Below are 23,633 nucleotides of genomic sequence, written 5' to 3'. Positions count from 1 at the left end.
TAAAGCAAGGCCAGGCGGAATATCTGGGGCTGGCGCATCCCTACCCGATGATCTGAGCAAGTTCTATGCCCGCTTTGAACAGTCAGCCAATGTATCAGTGCCACCCGTCCCAACAGCCCTGGACACACCCATACCCACTATTACAGCCTCAAGAGGTAAGAGCTGCCTTCTTGAAAGTGAATCCACGGAAAGCGACGGGCCCCGACGGAGTCCCTGGGTGAGCGCTCCGAGCCTGCGCACACCAGCTGGCGAGTGTATTCGCAGATATCTTCACCTCACTCCTGCGCTCTGAGGTCCCCACCTCCTTCAAGAAGACCACCATAATACCAGTATCACAGAAGAACAAGGTAGCCTGCCTCAACAACCACCGACCGGTGGCCCTAACGTCTGTTATCATGAAATGCTTCGAGCGGCTAGTCATGAGACGGATCACTACCAGCCTCCCAGACAGTCTCGACCCATTGCAGTTCGCCTATCGCCGCAACCGGTCCACAGCAGGCGCTATCTCACTGGCTCTATAATCAACACTCGAACACCTCAACAACAAGGCCTATGTAAGACTGCTGTTCATAGACTACAGTTCCGCCTTCAACACCATTATCCCAACAAGATTAATAACCAAACTCCGCAATCTTGGACTTGACCCCTCCCTGTGCAGCTGGATCCTCGAATTCCTCATCAACAGACCGCAATCTGTCAGGATAGCAACAGCACCTTCTCCACAATAGTCCTCAACACCGGAGCCCCGCAGGAATGTGTGCTCAGTCCTCTACTGCACTCCCTATACACCTATGACTGTGTGGCAACATTTAACTCCAACTCAATCTATAAGTTTGCGGATGATACGACTGTGGTGGGCCGTATCTCAAACAACGATGAATCAGACTACAGGAGGGAGATAAATCACTTGGTTGCATGGTGCACCGTAAACAACCTCTCTCTAAATGTTGGAAAGACCAAGGAACTGATCATCGACTTCAGGAAGCGCAACACTAAACACATTCCCATCTGCATCAATAGCTCCGAAGTGGAGATGGTCGATAGCTTTAAGTTCCTGGGGGTCACCATCACCAACAGTCTGTCCTGGTCACTCACGTTGATGCAACAGTCAAAGCCCAACAACGTCTCTACATCCTGCGGAAGCTGAAGAAATTTGACATGTCTGCATCGACTCTCACAAACCTCTACAGAAGTACGATAGAAAGCATCCTATCCGGCTGCATCACAACCTGGTATGGCAACTGCTCAGTCCAAGATCGCAAGAAACTGCAGACCGTGGTGAACTCAGCCCAACGCATAACACAAACTTGCCACCCCCACATTGATTCTGTATACATCTCTCGCTGCCTCAGGAGAAGAAACCACGGTGAAGAATCACTGAAACGACTACACGATGACATCAATAAGTTCCATCCAACCATCAGACTCACCATGGACTACTCTCCAAAATCTTGCATTCTTGGACACACTCGTCTCCATCAAGGACGGTCACCTCAGCACTTCGCTTTACCGCAAACCCACGGATAACCCCACGATGCTCCACTTCTCCAGTTTCCACCCTAAACACATTAAAGAAGCCATCCCCTATGGACAAGCTCTCCGTATACACAGGATCTGCTCAGACGAGGAGGAGTGTAACAGACATCTACAGACATTGATAGATTCCCTCGTACGAACGGGATATGGCGCTCGTCTCATCGATCGACAGTTCCAACGCGCCACAGCAAAAAACCGCACCGACCTCCTCAGAAGACAAACATGGGACACAACCGACAGAATACCCTTCGTCGTCCAGTACTTTCCCGGAGCGGAGAAACTACGGCATCTTCGTCACAGCCTTCAACACATCATCGATGAAGATGAACATCTTGCCAAGGTCATCCCCACACCCTCACTACTTGCCTTCAAACAACCGCGCAACCTCAAACAAACCATTATGTGCAGCAAACTACCCAGCCTTCAGAACAATGACCACAACACCACACAACCCCGCCATGGCAATCTCTGCAAGACGTGCCAGATCATCGACATGGATACCACCATTATACGTGAGAACACCACCCATCAGGTACGCGGTACATACTCGTGCGACTCGGCCAACATTGTCTACCTCATACGCTGCAGGAAAGGATGTCCCGAAGTGTGGTACGTTGGCGAGACCATGCAGACGCTGCGACAACGAATGAACGGACATCGCGCGACAATCACCAGGCAGGAATGTTCCCTTCCAGTCGGGGAACACTTCAGCAGTCAAGGGCATTCAGCCTCTGATCTTCGGGTAAGCGTTCTCCAAGGCGGCCTTCAGGACGCGCGACAACGCAGAATCCAGCAGTCAAGGGCATTCAGCCTCTGATCTCCGGGTAAGCGTTCTCCAAGGCGGCCTTCAGGACGCGCGACAACGCAGAATCGCCGAGCAGAAGCTTATAGCCAAGTTCCGCACACATGAGTGCGGCCTCAACCGGGACCTGGGATTCATGTCGCAATTCATTCATCCCCCACCATCTGGCCTGCAAAATCCTACCAACTGTCCTGGCTTGACACAATTCACACCTCTTTAACCTGGGGTCACCCCATCTCTGGATCTGTAAAGATTTAACCACCTGCTAATGGTCGCATTCCAAGCATTGTTTGGCATCTTTGAATTTGTCTATATATATGTTTCTGGAACATACCTCTTCATTCACCTGAGGAAGGAGCAGCGCTCCGAAAGCTAGTGACATCGAAACAAACCTGTTGGACTTTAACCTGGTGTTGTAAGACTTCTTACTGTGCTTACCCCAGTCCAACGCCGGCATCTCCACATCATGCCTCAGGAAGGCAGACAGCATTATCAGATACCCCTCGCACCCAGGCATTGCCTTCTTCCAGACCCTTCTATCAGGCAGACGGTACAGAAGCCTGGAGACTCGCACATCCAGACATAGGAACAGCTTCTTCCCCACAGCTACAAGACTCCTCAACGACTACCCCTCAAGCTGACCTGTTCCCTGTAAGACACTATTCACGACGCCTTATGCTGCTCTTGCTCGTGTATTTGCTTTGTTTGGCCCCTTGTTCCGCACTGTAACCAATCACTGTTTTGGCAATGTACCATTTGGCAATGTACCCTGTTGATTATTCTTGTGTCTACTATGTACGTACTGAATACGTTCCCTCCGCCACAGAAAAATACTTTTCACTGTACTTCGGTACATGTGACAATAAATCAAATCAAATCGAAGTAGTGGGGAAAATTCTAGAATCCGTTATCAAAGATTTTATATTGGAACATTTAGAAAGCGCTGGCAGGATCGGACAGTCAGCATGTGTTATGAAGGGGAAATCATACTTGACAAATCTACTGGAATTCTTCGAGGATGTAACTAGTAGAGTTTGTTGCTGATTTTCTCCTTGGTTCAATTGCTCTGTTTTATTACCTTTGCTCTCGAGTCGCCAGGTATCTTTATGATACCGCCATGAGGTTCAAGTCCGAGTAATGATTAATAACCCAATACACCGATTAGTAAGATTTAAATCAAAGCACATTTATTATACACAGTAATTGCTACTCATGCACAAATTCTACGTCTAAGCTACTTCTACAACTAACAGGCCTATACTTAACCTTGGACTGGCCCACCAGGTCAGGGGAACAAATGGCCTTTCGTTCGGGTTCTGAGTCTGCGGGATTCGAAGTTGGTACGGATTGGTAGCTAGGAGCGCCTATCTTGTAGCGAGCGTTGAATTAAGACTTACGATTGTCGGTCTTCACTGGAGTCACTGCACCGGTCACGGTCAATGTCGGTTTGTTGTTGCTGGGTGACCCGGGCAGGAAGAAGAGAGTGAAGAGGTGAAGAAGAGATGGAGAAGAGAGCGATTTGAACTTGGGGCTTAACTCTTATAGTCCCCAGGGGCTTCCCACCTTTTGGGGCGGACCCTGTACCTGGTCCCAAGTGATTGGACTTTGTCCCAATCGCTTGGTTCGATTTTCTCCAATACTGGAGCGGTTCCCTGATCGATGGGCGGTCTTGAGGTGCTCGTTCACCTCCTTTGTTTTGGCTCCTGCTGGGAGGAGTCTGGCTTTGCTTTGTGTATCAAAATGTTACTTATTGTTCCCGGGGATTGCTCATCAGTGTGCAGATGGCTGTTCACTTTGTTATGCTGATGGTCGCTGGTATCGATGTTGTCTGATTTTTGCAGAGGTAAATACACAGCAAACCTGCAGATGCTGGTTTTTGTCTTGTTGGCTGACTTTCCCACCAGTCTTTGCCGTTCGCCATTTTGAATCGGGAGTTGGCCAATTTAAGTGGCTACAGGTTGACAAGGAGGAGCCAGTGGATGTGGAGTATTTCGACTTTCAGAAGGCTTTCGACAAAGTCCCGCATAAGAGGCTAGTGTGTAAAATTAAAACGCATGGGGTTAGGGGTAGTGTATTGAGATGGATAGAAAATCCGTTGGCAGACAGGAAACAAAGAGAAGGAATTCAAATTGGCAGGCAGTGACTAGTGGGGTACTGCAGGAATCGGTGCTGGGACCCCAGCTATTCACAATATATATTAATGATTTAGATGAGAGAACAAAATGCAATAGCTCCAATTTTGCACATAACACCCAAGTTGGGTGGGAGGGTGAGCTGTGAGTAGGATGCAGAGATCCTTCAGTGTGATTTGAACAAGAGTGAGTGGGTAAATGAATGGCAGATGCAGTATAATGTGGATAAATGTGAGGTTATCCACTTTGGTAGCAAAAACAGGAAGGCAGACTATTATCTGAATGGCCATAAATTAGGAGAAGGGAACGAGACCTGGGTATCCTTGTACGCCAGTGCAACGAGACCTGGGTATCCTCGTACACCAGTCACTGAAGGTAAGCATGCAGGTGCAGCAGGTGGTGAAGAAGGCAAATGGTACACTGGCCTTCATTGCGAGAGGATTCGAGTACAGGAGCAGGGATGTCTTGCTGCAATTATGCAGGGCCTTGGTGAGGCCACACCTGGAATATCGTGTGCAGTTTTGGTCTTTTTATCTGAGGAAGGGTGTTCTAGCTATAGAGGGAGTGAAGCAAAGGTTTACCAATCTGATTCCTTGGATGGCTGTACTGACGCATGAAGAGAGATTGAATTGGTTAGGATTGTATTTGCTGGCTTTCAGAAGAATATGGGGGGGGATCTCATAGAATCCTATAAAATTCTAACAGGACTGGACAGGGAAGATGCAGGAAGGATCTTTCTGATGGTGGGTGTGTCCAGAACCAAAAATCACAGTCTGAGGATATGGGGTAGACCATTTAGGACAAAGATGAGGATAAATTCCTTCACCCAGAGAGCAGTGAGCCTGTGGAATTTGTTACCACAGGAAGTAGTTGAGGCCAAAACATTGTTTGTTTCAAGAAGCAGTGGATATATGAAATGAAAATCGCTTCTTGTCACAAGTAGGCTTCAAATGAAGTTACTGTGAAAAGCCCCTAGCCGCCACATTCCGCCGCCTGTTCGGGGAGGGTGGCACGGGAATTGAACCGTGCTGCTGGCCTGCCTTGGTCTGTTTTCAAAGCCAGTGATTTAGCCCTGTGCTCAGGACGAAGGAAATCAAAGGATATGGGGAAAAGTGGAATTAGGCTATTGAGTTGGATGATCAGCCATGATCTTAGAGCAGGCTCGGATAGCTGCCTCCTGCTTCTATTTTCTATGTTTGTATGAGTTCCCAGACCTCCTATGGCCACTCTGGGCGACTGATATCTTTGAACGAAATGGAAAACAGCATTTGGTCCTTGTCGACTCGGAGAGTCATCGGGGTTTACAACACAGAAAAAGGCCCTTCGGCCCATTATATCTGCACCGGTCAATTATAACACTTAATTACTCTAATCCCATTTCCCAGCACTTGGCCCATAGCCTTGCCTGCCCTGGCATCGCAAGTGCACATCCAAATACTTCTCATGATGTGAGGGTCTCTGCCTCCATCACTCTTTCAGGCAGCGAGTTCCAAACTCTCACCACCCTCTGGGTGAAAAGGTTTTTCTCTGGTTGGTTAATCTGGTTGGATCGAAATTGATTACCTGTGTTATGGGCGAGGCGTTTTCAGAACCTCAAAATGTATCATGGAGTTCAACCAACCTCTCCCTTTATTGGATTTGTTGCTTTTCCTTTCACATGGCTTTTTCCCGAGGTGTGGGATTACAATTATGGACATGTGGGTTTTTAAACACAAAACACCGTTTATTCCATGAACTCAACTTAACATCTTAATTAAACATTGGATCTCTTAACACCCCTTACTTCAAAGATAACTCAGAAAATATTGCAACAGTAAATAATTCCTTAAAATGTTCCTTCAAACTTCCAAGAGACTTAACACCTTTAAACAGAATCACATCAGGTTAAAGGATATATATATTTTCTGTAGAATGGCAGAGACTGTCGCAAACTGGCTTTCTACTTTTTAGCTGCACTCAGCAAAACCAAACTGCAAAACTTGCAGCTCTCTGGAAACACACAGACACTGCTTTTAAACTGAAACTAAAAACCTGGAAAACTCAAACTGCAAAATGGCTCAACTGAGCTGAGCTCCACCCACTCTCGACATCACTGTTTTCTTAAAGGTACATTGCTTAAACATCCATGTCTTAAAGGTACCCTCACATGACACCTGGCAGACATGAACATGGTCATAGACAAGGTAAAAGAGACATTTTGCCACACATGGCATCCCTCCGAGGATAATGATGGACAACGCTCGCTGGTTTGAGTTCAAGGACTTTGCACATACTTGGGACTTTGACCCCATTACGAGAAACCCCCTATACCCTCAATCCAACAGCCTGGCTGAACGGCGGTATGCTCAGCCAAGCACCGACTTGTGGAGGGTGCCCGAAACCACATAGATTTCTCTGCTAATAACTTGGCTTGCAAAAAGTGCCACGATAGGACCTGCCATTGTCAATGCAGCAGGGCCACAATCCCTGTTGCCAAGGTCTTCTTCCAACCTCATGAAGCAGCAACCAGGGGAAAGGGTATTACAATCGCAATGCTCGCAGACTCTGCCCTTTACAACCTGGTCAATGGTTAGGATCCAGACCACACCTGGCCACGGCAAATTGGCGGTGGTGCATGTGTTTTGGACACTCTTTTCCGGCTTTTCTCCTCTCTCTGGTCCTGTTCCCCTGTGTTCTGGGTTGTTTTCTCCGCTCCCTCTGCTCTCTATATTTCATTCTTTGTCTGTTTTCAGACGCCCCTCCTGCTTCCAGGATTTTGGAAGCCCTCTTCCGATCCTCTGCTGAATTTTATTTTCTCCAATTTTAGGAATTCGGCTACACTGCCGTTGGCGCTTCTGTTCTCCAGCCGAACAGGGTTCTCCAGCGGGCAATCAGGGAGACACAGGCTAGGGCACCTGCCCCTCCAACCATAAAGAGTTCTAGCTGTTCTGATGCCCCAAAGACTGCCATGTTTGGCCGCAGCGCCACCCTCATCCCCACAACCGGGGACATGACCTCGCAAAAGGCAGTTCAGTTCCCAACACTAACTTTAGCTGTAATAGGCTCAACCCTGCGCAAGAGGAGGTGAAGTCTGCCCTGCACAGTGCCTCAATCCAGAATCTTCAACCCCCCCCCCCCCCATTTCCATGTCTAGTTCTCCCCCCGCCCCCCCATTTTTCCCTCGTCTCGTCCAGTGGTGACCTTGTTTCCTTCAGTAGTTGTACATGTCGTCACATTTACTGTTCCCTGGTTCCCTGTGGTCAGAGGTCTGTCCAGCAGGGATGTCTTGGTTGTTAGGGGAACGTTGCTGTCCCTGTGCGGAGCGACTTCCTTATTTGCATGTGTGTCGCAATTCGTTCCCTTTTGGGAGCTGTAGTTTCCCCCAAAGTTGCTATCCTGTCGTCTACATATAGATCCCGACTGTCAGTGTCCCCTCGTCCTGTCTCCAGCTTTTGAAGGAGGTGTCCAACATCGCTGGGGCACATTTATGGTTCCTGCAGATGGGGGCCATGGCAGGCATTGCCACTAGTCCGTAGTGTTGTCTGAGTTGGTTCTACTGTCTTGAGCGTGGCCACTACCACTGGAATTTGCGAATTTACTTGGCTGGGCTGGATGGAGCATGTTCATGGTAATGGTTGGAGGGATGTCCCTGTGCAGGAGCTTCCTCCATTTAAAAAAAAAAAAAGAAATATAGAATACCCAATTCTTTTTTCCAATTGAGGGGCAATTCAGTGTGGCCAATCCAGCTACCCTGCACATCTTTGGGTTGTGGGGGTGAGACCCACACAGACACGAGGAGAATGTGCAAACTCCACACGGATAGTGACCCAGGACCGGGATCAAACTCGGGCCCTCGGCTCCGTGAGGCAGCAGTGCTAGCCATTGTGCCTTCACCTCCATTTTTACCCAGCCTGCTCCTGGGTCTTTGACCCAGCCCCATACTCTCTGGCGGCTGACAAGTGGTACAGCTGGAAGTTCGGGAGGGCCACCCACCACATGTTTATGCTTTGTAGGACACTTGCAGATCCTAGGGTTCTCCCTCTGTCTCCCACCCACCCCACCCCCTCCCTCCACCTGCCAGAGTGAGCGGGAGTGCATTCCACCTCTGCAGGTTCCTCTTTACCTCCTCCATCAGGTTCTGTTTTTGTGGATCCGTGTCCAGTCGTGGGCTGTTTGTATCCCCACGTACTGGAATCTGGTTTGGACCACCTTGAATGGCATTTTCCCCAGCTTTATAGGGAATACTCTGATTTTCCCAATTTAAAGAAGGAAGGTGCAGACTGGCTGGTCAGTCAGACACGGTTAGTCTGTTCCTCTCGCCCCAGCCAGACTGCCTGCATTTTTCCAGCATTATCTGTTTTATTTCCAACGTCTGCAGTAATTTGCTTTCATTTTAGTGAGAAAAATAGGAATGATTTCCGAAAAATTTCAGAATTGCATAGCGGTCAGAAAGTCATTTTCAGGTTAATAACCTTTCATTTCCTGACCTGACAACATCCTTGCACAGCCCAGCTGTAATTGTACCAACCATGGACCGGTTGGGAGCACAGTGGATCCCAATGTTTTGGGTTCAAGTCCCACTCCAGAACTGATGGGCAAAAGTCAAGAGTGACATTCCAATGCAGGACTGCAGTGTTTAGATATGCTGTCTATTAGATGAGACAGTAAAAACTGTGGTCTTATCTACCTCCTTGGGTGAATGTAAAGGATCCCACAAAACCATTTTGAAGAAGAGCTGAGGAATTATCCCTGTTTAGGCCAATACTTATCCCTCAGCCAGCGTCACAAACACACTGGCTGGTTGTGGGAGTTTTTTTTCATAGAATTTACAGTGCAGAAGGAGGCCATTCGGCCCATCGAGTCTGCACTGACTCTTGGAAAGAGCACCCTACCCAAGGTCAACACCTCCACCCTATCCCCATAACCCAGTAACCCCACCCAACATCTTATGGTGATCTTATAGAGGTCTATAAAATAATGAGGGGCATAGATCATGGCCAATCCACCTAACCTGCACATCTTTGGACTGTGGGAGGGAACCGGAGCGCCCGGAGGAAACCCACGCACACACGGGGAGAACATGCAGACTCCGCACAGACAGTGACCCAGCGGGGAATCGAACCTGGGACCCTGGCGCTGTGAAGCCACAGTGCTATCCACTTGTGCTACCGTGCTGCCCAATTGGGTACAATTGTGTCTTTTAAAAAGCATTTAGATAGTTACATGGGTAAGATGGGTATAGAGGGTTATGGGCCAAGTGCGGGCAACTGGGACTAGCTTAATGGTAAAAACTGGGCGGCATGGACTGGTTGGGCCGAAGGGCCTGTTTCCATGCTGTAAACTTCTATGATTCTATGAACACTAAGGGCAACTTTGGACACTAAGGGCAATTTATCATGGCCAATCCACCTAACCTGCACATCTTTGGGCTGTGGGAGGAAACCGGAGCACCCGGAGGAAACCCACGCACACACGGGGAGGATGTGCAGACTCCGCACAGACAATGACCCAAGCCGGAATCGAACCTGGGACCCTGGAGCTGTGAAGCAATTGTGCTATCCACAATGCTACCGTGCTGCCCCTGAGTTGGTTGCGAATTAATTAAATTACAACAGCGCCGACACTTCACAAAGTGTTTCATTAGTTGTAAAGCACTTTGAGACGTCCAGTGGTCATGAAATGCAAGTCTAATTTCTCCCCATCTACCCAATTACATTTTTTCATAGAATCCCTACAGTGCAGATCAGGTCCGTGCCAACCATCTGAACGACCATCCTACGGAGACCCAATCCCTGCCCTATCCCTGCAATCCCACCAAACCTTAGGGCAATTTAGCATGACCAATCCAACTAACCTGCACATCTTTGGACTGTGGACTTGAGTGTCCAAAGGGTTAGTTGGGGTTACTGGGTTATGGGGATAGGGTGGAGGAGTGGGCTTAAGTAGGGTGCTCTTTCCAAGGGCTGGTGCAGACTCGATAGGCCGAATGGCCTGCTCTGTAGGGATTCCAGGGTTCTAAATTGGGCTTGTTCTCCTTGGAGCAGAGAAGACTAAGAGGTGACCTTATTGAGGTATTCAAAATCATGAACAATTTTGACAGAGTAAAGAGGATATTCTGTTTCCACTAGTTGATATGTCCGTGACTAGGGGGTCACAATTTCAACATGAGACCATAAGACATAGGAACAGAATTAGGCCACTCGGCCCATCGAGTCTGCTCCGCCATTCAATCATAGCTGATATTTTTCTCATCCCCATTCTCCTGCCTTTTCCCCATACCCCTGATCCCCTTATTAATCAACAACCTATCTATCTCTGTCTTAAAGACACTCAGTGATTTGGTCTCCACAGCCTTCTGCGCCAAAGAGTTCCGCAGATTCACCACCCTTTGGCTGAAGAAATTCCTCCTCATCTCTGTTTTAAAGGATCGTCCCTTTAGTCTGAGATTGTGTCCTCTGGTTCTAGTTTCTCCTACAAGTGGAAACATCCTCTCCAGGTCCACTCTATCCAGGCCTCACAGTATCCTGTAAGTTTCAATAAGGTCCCCTCCCTCATCAAGAGAGCTCCGGAGTGAGATGAAGAGCAACTTCCTTACTCGGAGAGTTGTTGGGGTTTGGAATGCGCTGCCTGGGAGAGTAGTGGAGGTGGATTCCATAAGAGGTTTCAAAAGAGAGCTGGATATTTGAAAGTGATAAATTAGAGGGCTACGGAGATAGGGCTGGGGAATGGGACTAGCTATATAAGCTTTTTAAAAAAAATAATCTTTATTGTCACAAGTAGGCTTACATTAACGCTGCAATGAAGTTACTGTGAAAAGCCCCTAGTCGCCACATTTCGGCGCCTGTCTGGGTACACAGAGGGAGAATTCAGAATGTCCAAATTACCTATTAGCACATCTTTTGGGACATGTGGGAGGAAACCGGAGCACCCGGAGGAATCCCACGCAGACACGGGGCGAATGTGCAGACTCTGCAGAGACAGTGACCCAAGCTGGGAATCGAACCTGGGGCTACAAAGCAACAGTGCTAACCACTGTGCTACCATGCTGCCCTCTTTCGGTAGCTGCCCTATGTAGCTCTTTCGGAAACCGGTACAGACATGAAGGGCCAAATGGCCTCCTGTGCTGTAGAATTTATGATTCTAGCGGTTTGTCACTGGATTAGTAATCCAGAGACTCGGGGTAATGCTTTGGGAACTCTAGTTTGACTCCCACCATGGCAGATGGTCAAATTTGAATCCAGTAAATATCTGGAATTAAAAGTCTAACGATGACCATGAAATCATCATTGATCACTGTAAAAGCACATCAGGTTCACTAATGTCCTTTTAGCCACAGAAGTCTGCACATGAACGTGCAAAGGCAGAATCAGGCCATTCGGCCCCTCGAGCCTGTTCTATTTGATAAGATCATGCCTGATCTGTTTGTTTCAAGTCCTACATTCACATTTGATTCCCTTGCCTAACAAGAATCTTATCTCCCTCTACCTTAAAAGTGACCCCGCTTCCACTGCCACCTGAAGCAGAGAGTTCTAAAGTCAAACAACCTCAAAGAAAATTCTCCTCATCTCTGTCCTAAAAGGGTAACCCCTCATTTTAAAACTGTGCCCCCTCGTTCTGGACTCACCCACAAGAGGAAACATCCTTTCCCCATCCACCTTGTCAAGACTTCAGGATCTTGCAGACTTCAATGAGTCACCCCTCACACTCCTAAATTCTATTGGAAACAGGCCGAATTTGTCTAACCTTTCCTCATAAGACAGCCTGCTGATTACAATCTAGTAACCCCCCTCCCTGTACCGCCACCCAACACATTATATAAGGAGACCAAAACTGCTCATACTATTCAAGACGTGGCCTTACCAATGCCCTGTATAACTAAAGCATAAAATCGTTACTTTTATCAAAAAAGAAATGCTGGAAAATCTCAGGTCTGGCAGCATCTGTAGGGAGAGAAAAGAGCTAAAGTTTTGAGTCCAGGTGACCCTTAGTCAAAGTCTCTCCCGATAGATGCTGCCAGACCTGCTGAGATTTTTCAGCATCCACAGTAATTTGCTTTTATCCTTACTTTTTTGTTCAATTCCTCTTGTAACAAAGGGTAGTATTCCATTTGTCTTAATTACACATTGTACCTGCAGACTAACTTTTTTGTGACTAATGCACTGGAATACCCAGATCCCTCTGCACCTCTGAATTCTGCAGCTGTTCTGTTTAAGGAATACTCTGCTTTTTTATTCTTCCTGCTAAAGTGAACTTGACATTTTCCCACATTTTACTCCATCTGCCAGATTTTTGCCTAAAATCCCACCTATGTCCATTTGCAATTTCCTTATCCTCTTCACAACATATTTTTCTACCGATCTCAGTGTCATCTGCAAATTTAGCTACCATGCCCTCACTTCCCTGATCTAAATCATTGATATAAATTGTGGCTCCAGCACAGACCACTCGCCACATCCTGCCAATCAGAAAAAGTCCTATTACGTACACACTGTTTTCTGCAAGGCACCCAATCTTCTATCCAGGCTGTTATGACACTCTGGGCTTGTACACGGTCAATTCCAGTCCCATTTGACCTGGAGTCGTAACACATTTGAAATTAACAATTAATTATCACCAGATTTGTAAATTTAAACATTTTTATTAATAACAGTAACTAGAAGTAAATATGCAGCAAATACAACTGGTTAACTATTATCTAATTCCTAATCCCACCCTTCTTTAACGTGCCCCACCCTCTACACATGATAGACAAAAACAGAGGACAAAGAGTGATGTAAAGAAAAATTAATACGAAAAGTAAATGGGATAAAAGTCTCTTCAGGTGGGTGTCTTCCAGTTCACCTTTCTTCAGCCTGGACCTTCCGTTGGAGGTTTTTCTTTTCACCCTGTAATAATTTTCACTAGACTCATCCTGGTCTCAACTTCTGCACATTCAGAAAACAGCAGTAGGCAGCATTTCTGGAGAAAGTCAGCAGCTCTCCCTTCTTGGGTTCTCTGAAAACCATCGCACACGGGTAGGACCCAATCACTGCCTGTCGCTGGGCAGAATAAAGCCTTTGGTCAATTCATTGGTCTCCAGCCAATCAATCAAACTGAATCCCTCCGATCTCTCGCGTGCCAGAATGAATGTGTCCTGCTGTTCAAAAGCTAAATCTCCAATTGCAGTGTCCTGTTTTGCAACTTTTCAGTTTCTCACTTCCTCTGCTCGACTTAAAGGTTTGTGCCCATTAAATATCCATGGATCAAAATGATGCCAGCAAAGTAAAAGAAATGGGAAATAAGGGAATAAACAGGAAGGGCTCTTAATACTAATATGTTATCCTTACACCATGAACTTTTATATTCCGCAATAACCTTTGAAGTGGCACCTTGTCAAATGCCTCCTGGAAATTCAAGTACAGCCCTTCTACAGGCTCCCCTTTATCCACATTGCATGTTACTCCTTCAATGAACTCCAACAAATTGATTAATCATGATTTCCCTTTCGCAAAACCATCCCGATTACCTTGAGTTTCTCCAAGTGCCCAGGTATAACCTCCTTAATTGATTCTAACACCTATGACAGACATTAAGCTAACTGGTCGATAGTTTCCTGGTTTCTGCCTCTCTCCCTTCTTGAAGAGAGCAGGGTTATGTTTGTTACTTTCCAGTCTGATGGAACCTTTCCAGACTCTAGTGAATATCTACAGTTATCTCTCTGTTCTCACGAGAGGAACAACACTCCCTTTACTGACTAGTTTCCTTTTAAATATGTGTAGAAACTTGCTATCCATTTTTATATTTCTAGCTTCCTCTCACTAACTTCTTTCTGATAAACCTTTTAGTCATTCTCTGCCATTAATCTTCTGACCCACCGCTCATCTTTGCAGTTGTATGCTTTTTTCCTTAACTTCTTTAATTAACTCATGATGGTGAGTCCTCCCCTTAGAATTTTTCTTTATGATAATACATACTTCTGAGTATTCTAAACAATCCCCATAAATGTCTGCCACTGCGTCTCTATTGATTTATCCCTTAGCCTAAATGTAAATAATCTTTATTGTCACAAGTAGGCGGACATTAACACTACAATGAAGTTACTGTGAAAAGCCCCTAGTCGCCACATTCCGTCGCCTGCTCGGCTACACGGAGAATTTGGAATTTTCTAGTGTCCAAGTTCATTTATTATCCCAGTTTCATGCCCACAGAGTTGCTCTGAGCCTCTGGATTACTAGTCCAGTGACAATATCACCATGACACCTCAACTTCACGTACTGAAGACTGGTGCTCCAGAACTTGTTGCTCCCCTAGACAAGCTGCTGAAATACAGCTACAGCACTGACATCTACCTGGCAATGTGTAAAATTGGCCTGTACACAATCAGGACAAATGTAAATCTGCCAATCACTGCTCCATCAGTCTGCTCTCGATTATTAATAAAGTGATGGTTATCAACCGTGCACTTACTCAGCAATAATCTTCTCAGAGGCTCAGTTTGGGTTCCCCGAAGGTCATTCAGCTCCTGGCCTCATTACAACCTTGGTTCAAACATGGACATCAAGCTGAAACTGAGAGATGAGGTGAAAGTATTGCCTTTGACATCAAGGCAGCATTTGATCGAGTGCGGCATTAAGGAGCCTGAGCAGAGCTCGAGTGCACTCCCTCCCTCTCCTGCCCCGTCCCACTTGGCACCCTGCCCCGTCCCACGTGGCACCCTGCCCCGTCCCACGTGGCACCCTGCCCCGTCCCACGTGGCACCCTGCCCCGTCCCACGTGGCACCCTGCCCCGTCCCACGTGGCACCCTGCCCCGTCCCACGTGGCACCCTGCCCCGTCCCACGTGGCACCCTGCCCCGTCCCACGTGGCACCCTGCCCCGTCCCACGTGGCACCCTGCCCCGTCCCACGTGGCACCCTGCCCCGTCCCACGTGGCACCCTGCCCCGTCCCACGTGGCACCCTGCCCCACATCTACGCATTTCAAATCTAGAGCTATGAACCACAGTTTGAGATTAAGGGGTCTCCAATTTAATTTGGAGGAGGAATGTCTTTTGCGTAAATGGATCTTTAGAATTTGTCCCTTCAGAAAGCTGAGGACTGGGTCATTGAATATGCTTAAAACTGAGCAACAGGTTTTTGATCCACAAGTGAATTTAAGTTTATGGGAACTAGGTAAGAAAGTGGAGTTGAGGCCAAGAGCAGTTCAGTCATTGACTGGCAAAGCAGGCTCATATGGCCAATTGACCTACATTGCCTATTTCTTATCAGGATCCCCAGATTTCTTTCAATTCCCATGCCCATTATTTTTTCCAGGGAGGAGGCAGAAAATGTTAACATAAAGATTGGATTCAGTATTGGGTATGGGGGGGGGTCAATCGTTGCAAGGTGAATTATGCAAACCGTACGTGACGGGGAGAGTCAGTGCTGACATCGAGTGGTAAGGCTGAATGGCTTATTTGTGTTGAAACTTCAAACAATTTAATCTTCTTCCAAATTATTTATGGTACAGTAGTATCTGAAAACTGAGCCTCTGTCTGAACATTCTAAATGAGTATGTCCCACAGAAATTTCTAATTGAAGACTTAATGTATATTTGAGGCCTTCATCCTGTAATTAGTCACATCCTGTTTAAGTGCATTCCTGAGATCTGGATAGTCCCTCAGGATAGTCCCTGCGGTTATTAGTGGCATCTCCGAGCTCTCAGTTCTAACTAGGGTATTTAATTCGCCAGAATGTATTTGAAAAACTGAGCATATGTTTCCTGTGCCGTCTGAGAATAGATGTTCCTGGCTTGTTTTTGTGAGACTGAATTAGATAAATGCCAAGTAACTTAGTATAACTATCTTGGCCAGAGACAAATCCCAGCAGCTGTTTAGATAGCAGCTTGTGGTGGTGTGGTTTAGAGGTATTAGCAGCTTCACTTACTCATCCTGTTTGATTTGCATCATTGCAATTGTTCGGCCTTGTAACTGAGGCTTGTTTCAGGAACGCAGTAAGTTAATTCTTCTGATTTAAAATGCAAATTCCTCTCAGGATCCCCCCTTTCTGCAATGCTGGCTGCCTAACTTTGCATTTCATTGTTCTTGAGATATTTAAATGGAACCAGATTTTTGTTCAGAGGATGTGGGCAGCCCTGGATGGGCCAGTATTTATTGTCCGCCACTTAATTGCCCTCGAACTGAAAGGTATTAGCGAACCAGATGAGTTTTTACCACAATCGACAATGGTTTCATGGTCGTCTGGAGACTTTTATCCAGATTTTTATCGAATTCAGATTTGACCATCTGCCCTGGTGGGATTTGAACCTTGATCCCCGGAGCAGTACTCTGGGTCTCTCGATTACCAGTCCAGTGACAATACCACTAGGCCACCTGTGCTGGACGTGAAGGGAATGATGGAGAAATCTGTCCGAGAAAGGAAAGATTCAGACTTGGTCTTTACTGTTTCATAGCTTAAATATACAATGTACAGATCCCTCTGTGACTTGTATCCTGTCCCAGCTGATCAATGTTGACTAGTTTTAAAGCCATATTGCTTAATTATGTGAGGAAAATAGGGTATGTGCGAGCTAGTAACTGCAGTGTAAACTTCCATAGGAAATGTAGCTTCCGATTGTTCATATGCCCACTTGTACAGTGTTTAGTTTGCCAGAAGTGAGCAATAGAATGAGTTGAATGGTTGCCTCTTCTTGACCTGTGACCTTTCCCTTACAGTCACTTACATCCAGGAAGTGACACCATACTTGAAGAAACCCTCATTAATAGCAGACCTGGCGTGGGACAGTCTGCTTCCCCATTCTCCACATCTAGCAACTGCTGCCTCCAGTTCTCCAAGTCACAGTGCCAAAGACAGCAAGACATTTCCACTGAAGATGTGCTATATCACGAGGAATCTGAGTATGCCTGATCCAGACAGCAGGTTGAACGCTTAATTCAGTAAATGGTCAAAATGTCAGTTTTAATCAGGCTTATTAGTTGAAATGAGAATCCATTCTGTTTGTCTCTATGATGTGCCCCACACCCCTCGCGGCAGCACTGCGGCATCCCTCGCGGCAGCACTGCGGCATCCCTCGCGGCAGCACTGCGGCATCCCTCGCAGCAGCACTGAGGCATCCCTCGCGGCAGCACTGAGGCATCCCTCACTGCGGCATCCCTCGCGGCAGCACTGCGGCATCCCTCGCGGCAGCACTGCGGCATCCCTCGCGGCAGCACTGCGGCATCCCTCGCGGCAGCACTGCGGCATCCCTCGCGGCAGCACCCCTCGCAGCAGCACTGAGGCATCCCTCGCGGCAGCACTGAGGCATCCCTCACTGCGGCATCCCTCGCGGCAGCACTGAGGCACCCCTCTTTGTTACTATTCAAAAAAGGCAAGGAGATAGAACTACAGGGCAGTTAGCCTTGCCTCAGTTATCCGGAAAATGCTGCAATCTATTATTTACCCTGTCCAAACCTCTCATCATATCCCCCCTCAGCCTCCTCTGCTCTGAAGAAAACAATCCCAGCCTATCCAGTCTCTCCTTATAGCTCAGCTTCTCCATCCAAGGGAACATCCTGGTGAATGTCCTCTGTACCCCCTCCAGTGCAATCACTTCCTTCCCGTGGTAAGGTGACCAGAACTGCAGACTGTACTCCAGTTGTGGCCTAACCAACGTTCTGTACAGCTCCAGCATAACCTCCTTGCTCTTATATTCTAAGCCACGACTGGTAAAGGCAAGTGTCCCATATGCCTTAACTACCCTATTCACTTGCTCTGCTACCTTCTGGGATCTGTGAACAAATACCCCAAAATCCATCTGTTCCCCTGAGCTTCCTAGTGTCTTGCCATTCATTGTATGCCCCTTGTCCTGTTTCTTCTTCCAAAGCGCTTTACATCGCATTTATGTATACAAAATTATGAGGGGCATAGACAGAGTGGATAGTCAGAGGCTTTTCCCCAGGGTAGAGGGGTCAATTACTAGGGGGCATAGGTTTAAGGTGAGAGGGGCAAAGTTTAGAGTAGATGTACGAGGCAAGTTTTTTACGCAGAGGGTAGTGGGTGCCTGGAACTCACTACCGGAGGAGGTAGTGGAAGCAGGGACGATAGGGACATTTAAGGGGCATCTTGACAAATATATGAATAGGATGGGAATAGAAGGATACGGACCCAGGAAGTGTAGAAGATTGTAGTTTAGTCGGGCAGTATGGTCGGCACGGGCTTGGAGGGCCGAAGGGCCTGTTCCTGTGCTGTACATTTCTTTGTTCTTTGTTCTTGTTCTTTATCACCGTTCAACACCATCTGCCACTGTTCTGACCATCTGACCAACCCATCCAAATCTTCCTGTAACCTACCACCCTCTTTTTCCCTTTAACCACCCTACCAATCTTGATGTCACCTGCAAACACTATTATCATTCCCCTAAGGTTCTCGCCTATATCATATATATAAAATATATGTATATATAACAAACAAGGGACCCAGCACTGATCCCTGAGCTACACCGCTGGGCACCAGTCTCCCGTTACTCGAGCAGCTTCTATTGTGTCCTTTACTGAGCCAGTTTCAGATCCATCTCAACAGGTTTCCTTGAATTCCAGGTGTTTCAACCGTCTCAATCAGTCTCCCATGTGGGGCTTGGTCAAGGGCTTTGCTAAAATCCATATAAACTACATCAACTGCATTTCCTTCATCCACACACTCGGTCACTTTATCAAAACATTCTATCAAATTTGTTAGGTATGACCTCCCTCTGACAAAGCCGTGCTGACTATCCCTAATCAACCCAGGCCTTTTCAAGTGTAAATTAATTCTCTCATTCAGAATTTTCTCCATATAGTTTCCCGACCACCGACGGGAGGCTCATCAGTCTGTAATCCCAATTTTATCTTTACCATGGGTTGCCTCACATCCTTTAAAATGTACCTGAATGAGCACTTGGCGCATCATAACATCCAAGGCTATGGGCGAAGTGCTGCCAATGGGATTAGGTAGGTAGGTCAGGTATTTTTCATGTGTTGGATGCGCCAAAGGACCTCTTCACTATTATTCTGTGATTTACCTTTCCTGAAAAGTGGAACAACATTAGCTGTTTTGCCAGTGAGGAATTAAATACATGCGTCAGAGCCCCTGCAATTTCCAGCCTCACCTTCCACAGCAACCTGGGATGCAGTTCATCCGGGCCTGGGGATTTGTCTATTTTTAAGTCCGTCAAAGTCTCCAATTGCACCTCGCTTCCTCTGTCAAACTGCTCAAGGTCCTCACAGTCCCATTTCCTTAATTCTGTATGTATTCCCTACTCCTGAGCGAAGATCGATGAGAAGTATTCATTTAATACCCGAGCAGTGTCCTGCGTCTTCACACACAGATTGACTCCTTGGCCTCTAATGGTCCCTACTTGTTCCCTGGCTAACCTCTTCCCCTGAAAGTATTTCTACAATATCTTGGGGTTCCCCCTAATCTTATTTGCAGGTCCTTTTACATGCCCCCTTTTTGCTCTTCCAATTGCTTTTTTGAGTACCCTCCTACACTTCCTATATTCCTCTGGGGCCGCAGTTGAATTTCTCCCTTTGGACTTGCTAAAAACCTTTCTCTTTCTCCTTATTCAATCCTGGATTGTCCTAGACTCATTGCTCCTACATTTCCCCCTGTAGGGAACATGTCATAGAGTCAGAAGGAGGCCATTCGGCCCATCGAGTCTGCACTGGCTCTTGGAAAGAGCACCCTACTTAAGCTCACACCTCCACCCTATCCCTGTAACCCCATCTAACCTAATGGCAATTTAGCATGGCCAATCCACCTAACCTGCACATCTTTGGACTGTGGGAGGAAACCGGAGCGCCCGGAGGAAACCCACGCAGACACTGGGAGAACATGCAGACTCCGCACAGATAGTGACCCAAGCGGGAATCGAACCTGGGGCCCTGGCACTGTGAAGCCATAATGCTAACCACTATGCTAGAGATTTACAGCATGGAAACAGGCTAGTCCCAATTGCCCGCATTTGACCCATATCCCTCTATACCCATCTCACCCATATAACTGTCTAAAAATGAAATGAAAATCGCTTATTGTCACAAGTAGGCTTCAATGAAGTTACTGTGAAAAGCCCCTAGTCGCCACATTCCGGTGCCTGTTTTCGGGGAGGCTGGTACGGGAATTGAACCGTGCTGCTGGCCTGCTTGGTCTGCTTTAAAAGCCAGCGATTTAGCCCAGTGTGCTGAACCAGTCCCAATTCAAAGCTTTTTAAAAGACAAAATTGTACCCGCCTCTAACTTAAGCAAGGAGTCAGGAGGGCTAGAATGGGTCACAAAAAGTCATTGGCAAATAGGGTTAAGGAAAATCCCAAGGCTTTCTACACGTACATAAAAAGCAAGAGGGTAGCCAGGGAAAGGGCTGGCCCACTGAAGGATAGGCAAGGGAATCTATGTGTGGAGCCAGAGGAAATGGGTGAAGTACTAAATGAATACTTTGCATCAGAATTCACCAAAGAGAAGGAATTGGTGGATGTTGAGTCTGAAGATGGGTGTGTAGATAGCCTGGGTCACATTGAGATCCAAAAAGACGAGGTGTTGGGCGTCTTGAAAAATATTACGGTAGATACGTCCCCAGGGCTGATGGGATCTACCCCAGAATACTGAAGGAGGCTAGAGAGGAAATTGCTGAGGCCTTGACAGAAATCTTTGGATCCTCACTGTCTTCAGGTGATGTCCCGGGGGACTGGAGAATAGCCAATGTTGTTCCTTTGTTTAAGAAGGGTAGCAAGGATAATCCAGGGAACTACAGGCCGGTGAGCCTTATGTCAGTGGTAGGGAAATTACTGGAGAGAATTCTTCGAGACAGGATCTACTCCCATTTGGAAGCAAATAGACGTATTAGCAAGAGGCAGCACGGTTTTGTGAAAGGGAGGTCGTGTCTCACTAACTTGATAGAGTTTTTCGAAGCGGTCACAAAGATGATTGATGCAGGTAGGGCAGTGGATGTTGTCTATATGGACTTCAGTAAGGCCTTTGACAAGGTCCCTCATGGTAGACTAGTACAAAAGGTGAAGTCACACGGGATCAGGGGTGAGCTGGCAAGGTGGATACAGAACTGGCTAGGTCATAGAAGGCAGAGAGTAGCAATGGAAGGATGCTTTTCTAATTGGAGGGCTGTGACCAGTGGTGTTCCACAGGGATCAGTGCTGGGACCTTTGCTGTTTGTAGTATATATAAATGATTTGGAGGAAAATGTAACTGATCTGATTAGTAAGTTTGCAGACGACACAGAGGTTGGTGGAAGTGCGGATAGCGATGAGGACTGTCAAGAGAATACAGCAGGATTTAGATCGTTTGGAGATTTGGGCGGAGAGATGGCAGATGGAGTTTAATCCGGACAAATGTGAGGTAATGCTTAGGGAATATACAGTGAATGGTAGAACCTTCAAGAGTATTGAAAGTCAGAGAGATCTAGGAGTACAAGTCCACAGGTCACTGAAAGGGGCAACACAGGTGGAGAAGGTAGTCAAGAAGGCATACGGCATGCTTGCCTTCATTGGCCGGGGCATTGAGTATAAGAATTGACAAGTCATGTTGCAGCTGTATAGAACCTTAGTTAGGCCACACTTGGAGTATAGTGTTCAATTCTGGTCGCCACACTACCAGAAGGATGTGGAGGCTTTAGAGAGGGTGCAGAAGAGATTTACAAGGATGTTGCCTGGTATGGAGGGCATTAGCTATGAGGAGCGGTTGAATAAACTCGGTTTGTTCTCACTGGAACGACGGAAGTTGAGGGGTGACCTGATAGAGGTCTACAAAATTATGAGGGGCATAGACAGAGTGGATAGTCAGAGGCTTTTTCCCAGGGTAGAGGGGTCAATTAGTAGGAGGCATAGGTTTAAGATGAGAGTGGCAAGGTTTAGAGGTGATGTACGAGGCAAGTGTTTTTTACACAGAGGGTAGTGGGTGCCTGGAACTCGCTACCAGAGGAGGTGGTGGAAGCAGGGATGATAGTGACATTTAAGGGGCATCTTGACAAATGCATGAATAGGATGGGAATAGAGGGATACGGACCCAGGAAGTGAAGAAGATTTTAGTTTAGACGGGCAGCATGGTTGACACAGGCTTGGAGGGCCGAAGGACCTGTTCCTGTGCTATACTTTTCTTTGTTCTCTGTTCTACTACTGCCTCTGGCACTCGTTCCAGACACTCACCACCCTCTGTGTGGAAAAAATTGCCCCTCTGGACCCTTTTGTGTATCTCCCCTCTCACCTTAAACCTATGCCCTCTCGTTGGGCGGTACAGTAGCACAGTGATTAAAACTGTTGCTTCGCAGCGCCAGGGTCCCAGGTTCAATTCCCGGCTTGGGTCACTGTCTGTGCGGAGTCTGCACGTTCTCCCCGTGTCTGCGTGGGCTTCCTCCGGGTACTCGGGTTTCCTCCCACAAGTCCCAAAAGACATGCTGTTAGGTAGTTTCTCCCTCCGTGTACCTGAACAGGCGCCGGAATGTGGCTACTCTGGCCTTTTCACGGTGGCTTCATTGCAGTATTAATGTAAGCATATTTGTGACAATAAAGATAATAATAATTATTAGTTTTAGACTCCTCTACCTTTGGGGAAAGATGTTGACTATCTACCTAATCTATGCCCCTCATTATTTTATGGACCTCTGTAAGATCACCCCTAAGCCTTCTGTGCTCCAGGGAAAAAAGTCCCAGCCTCTCCTTATAACTCAAACCATCAAGTCCCGGTAGCATCCTCGCCAATCTCTTCACTCTTTCTAGTTTAATAATATCCTTCCTATAATAGGATGACCAGAACTGTACATAGTATTCCAAGTGTGGCCGTACGAATGTCTTGTACATCTTCAGCAAGAGTTCCCAACTCTTGTTTTCAATGTTCTGACCAATGGAACAAAGCATGCCGAATGCCTTCTTCGTCACCCTGTCCACCTGTGACTCCACTTTTGAGAGTTATGAACCTGTACTCCTTGATCTCTTTATTCTATAACTCTCCCCAACTCCCTACCATTAACTGAGTAGGTCCTGCCCCAATTCGATCTACCAAAATGCATCACTTCACGTTTATGTAAATTAAACTCCATCTGCCATTCATTGGCCCACTGGTCCAATTGGTCAGGATCCCGCTGCAATCCTAGATAACCTTCTTCACTGTCCACTGTGCCACCAATCCTCGTGTCATCTGCAAACTTACTAACTATGCCTCCTAAATTCTCATCCAAATCATTATTAATAATAA

The 23,633-nt window shown here is 47.0% G+C and overlaps 1 protein-coding gene across 1 annotated transcript in view; it reads left to right on the top strand.

The window, feature by feature from the left end:
• The window catches only part of LOC140384780 (beta-2-syntrophin-like), a 144,298-nt gene that overhangs the window by 20,165 nt on the left and 100,500 nt on the right, over positions 1–23,633 (top strand). Inside the window, 1 exon segment of the mRNA XM_072466773.1 lies at positions 17,139–17,343. Coding sequence (XP_072322874.1) covers positions 17,139–17,343 — 205 coding nt within the window.

The sequence above is a fragment of the Scyliorhinus torazame genome, chromosome 10 (assembly GCF_047496885.1).
Source record: "Scyliorhinus torazame isolate Kashiwa2021f chromosome 10, sScyTor2.1, whole genome shotgun sequence".
Taxonomy (NCBI): domain Eukaryota; kingdom Metazoa; phylum Chordata; class Chondrichthyes; order Carcharhiniformes; family Scyliorhinidae; genus Scyliorhinus; species Scyliorhinus torazame.
This window is presented reverse-complemented; position numbering and strand designations above follow the sequence as displayed.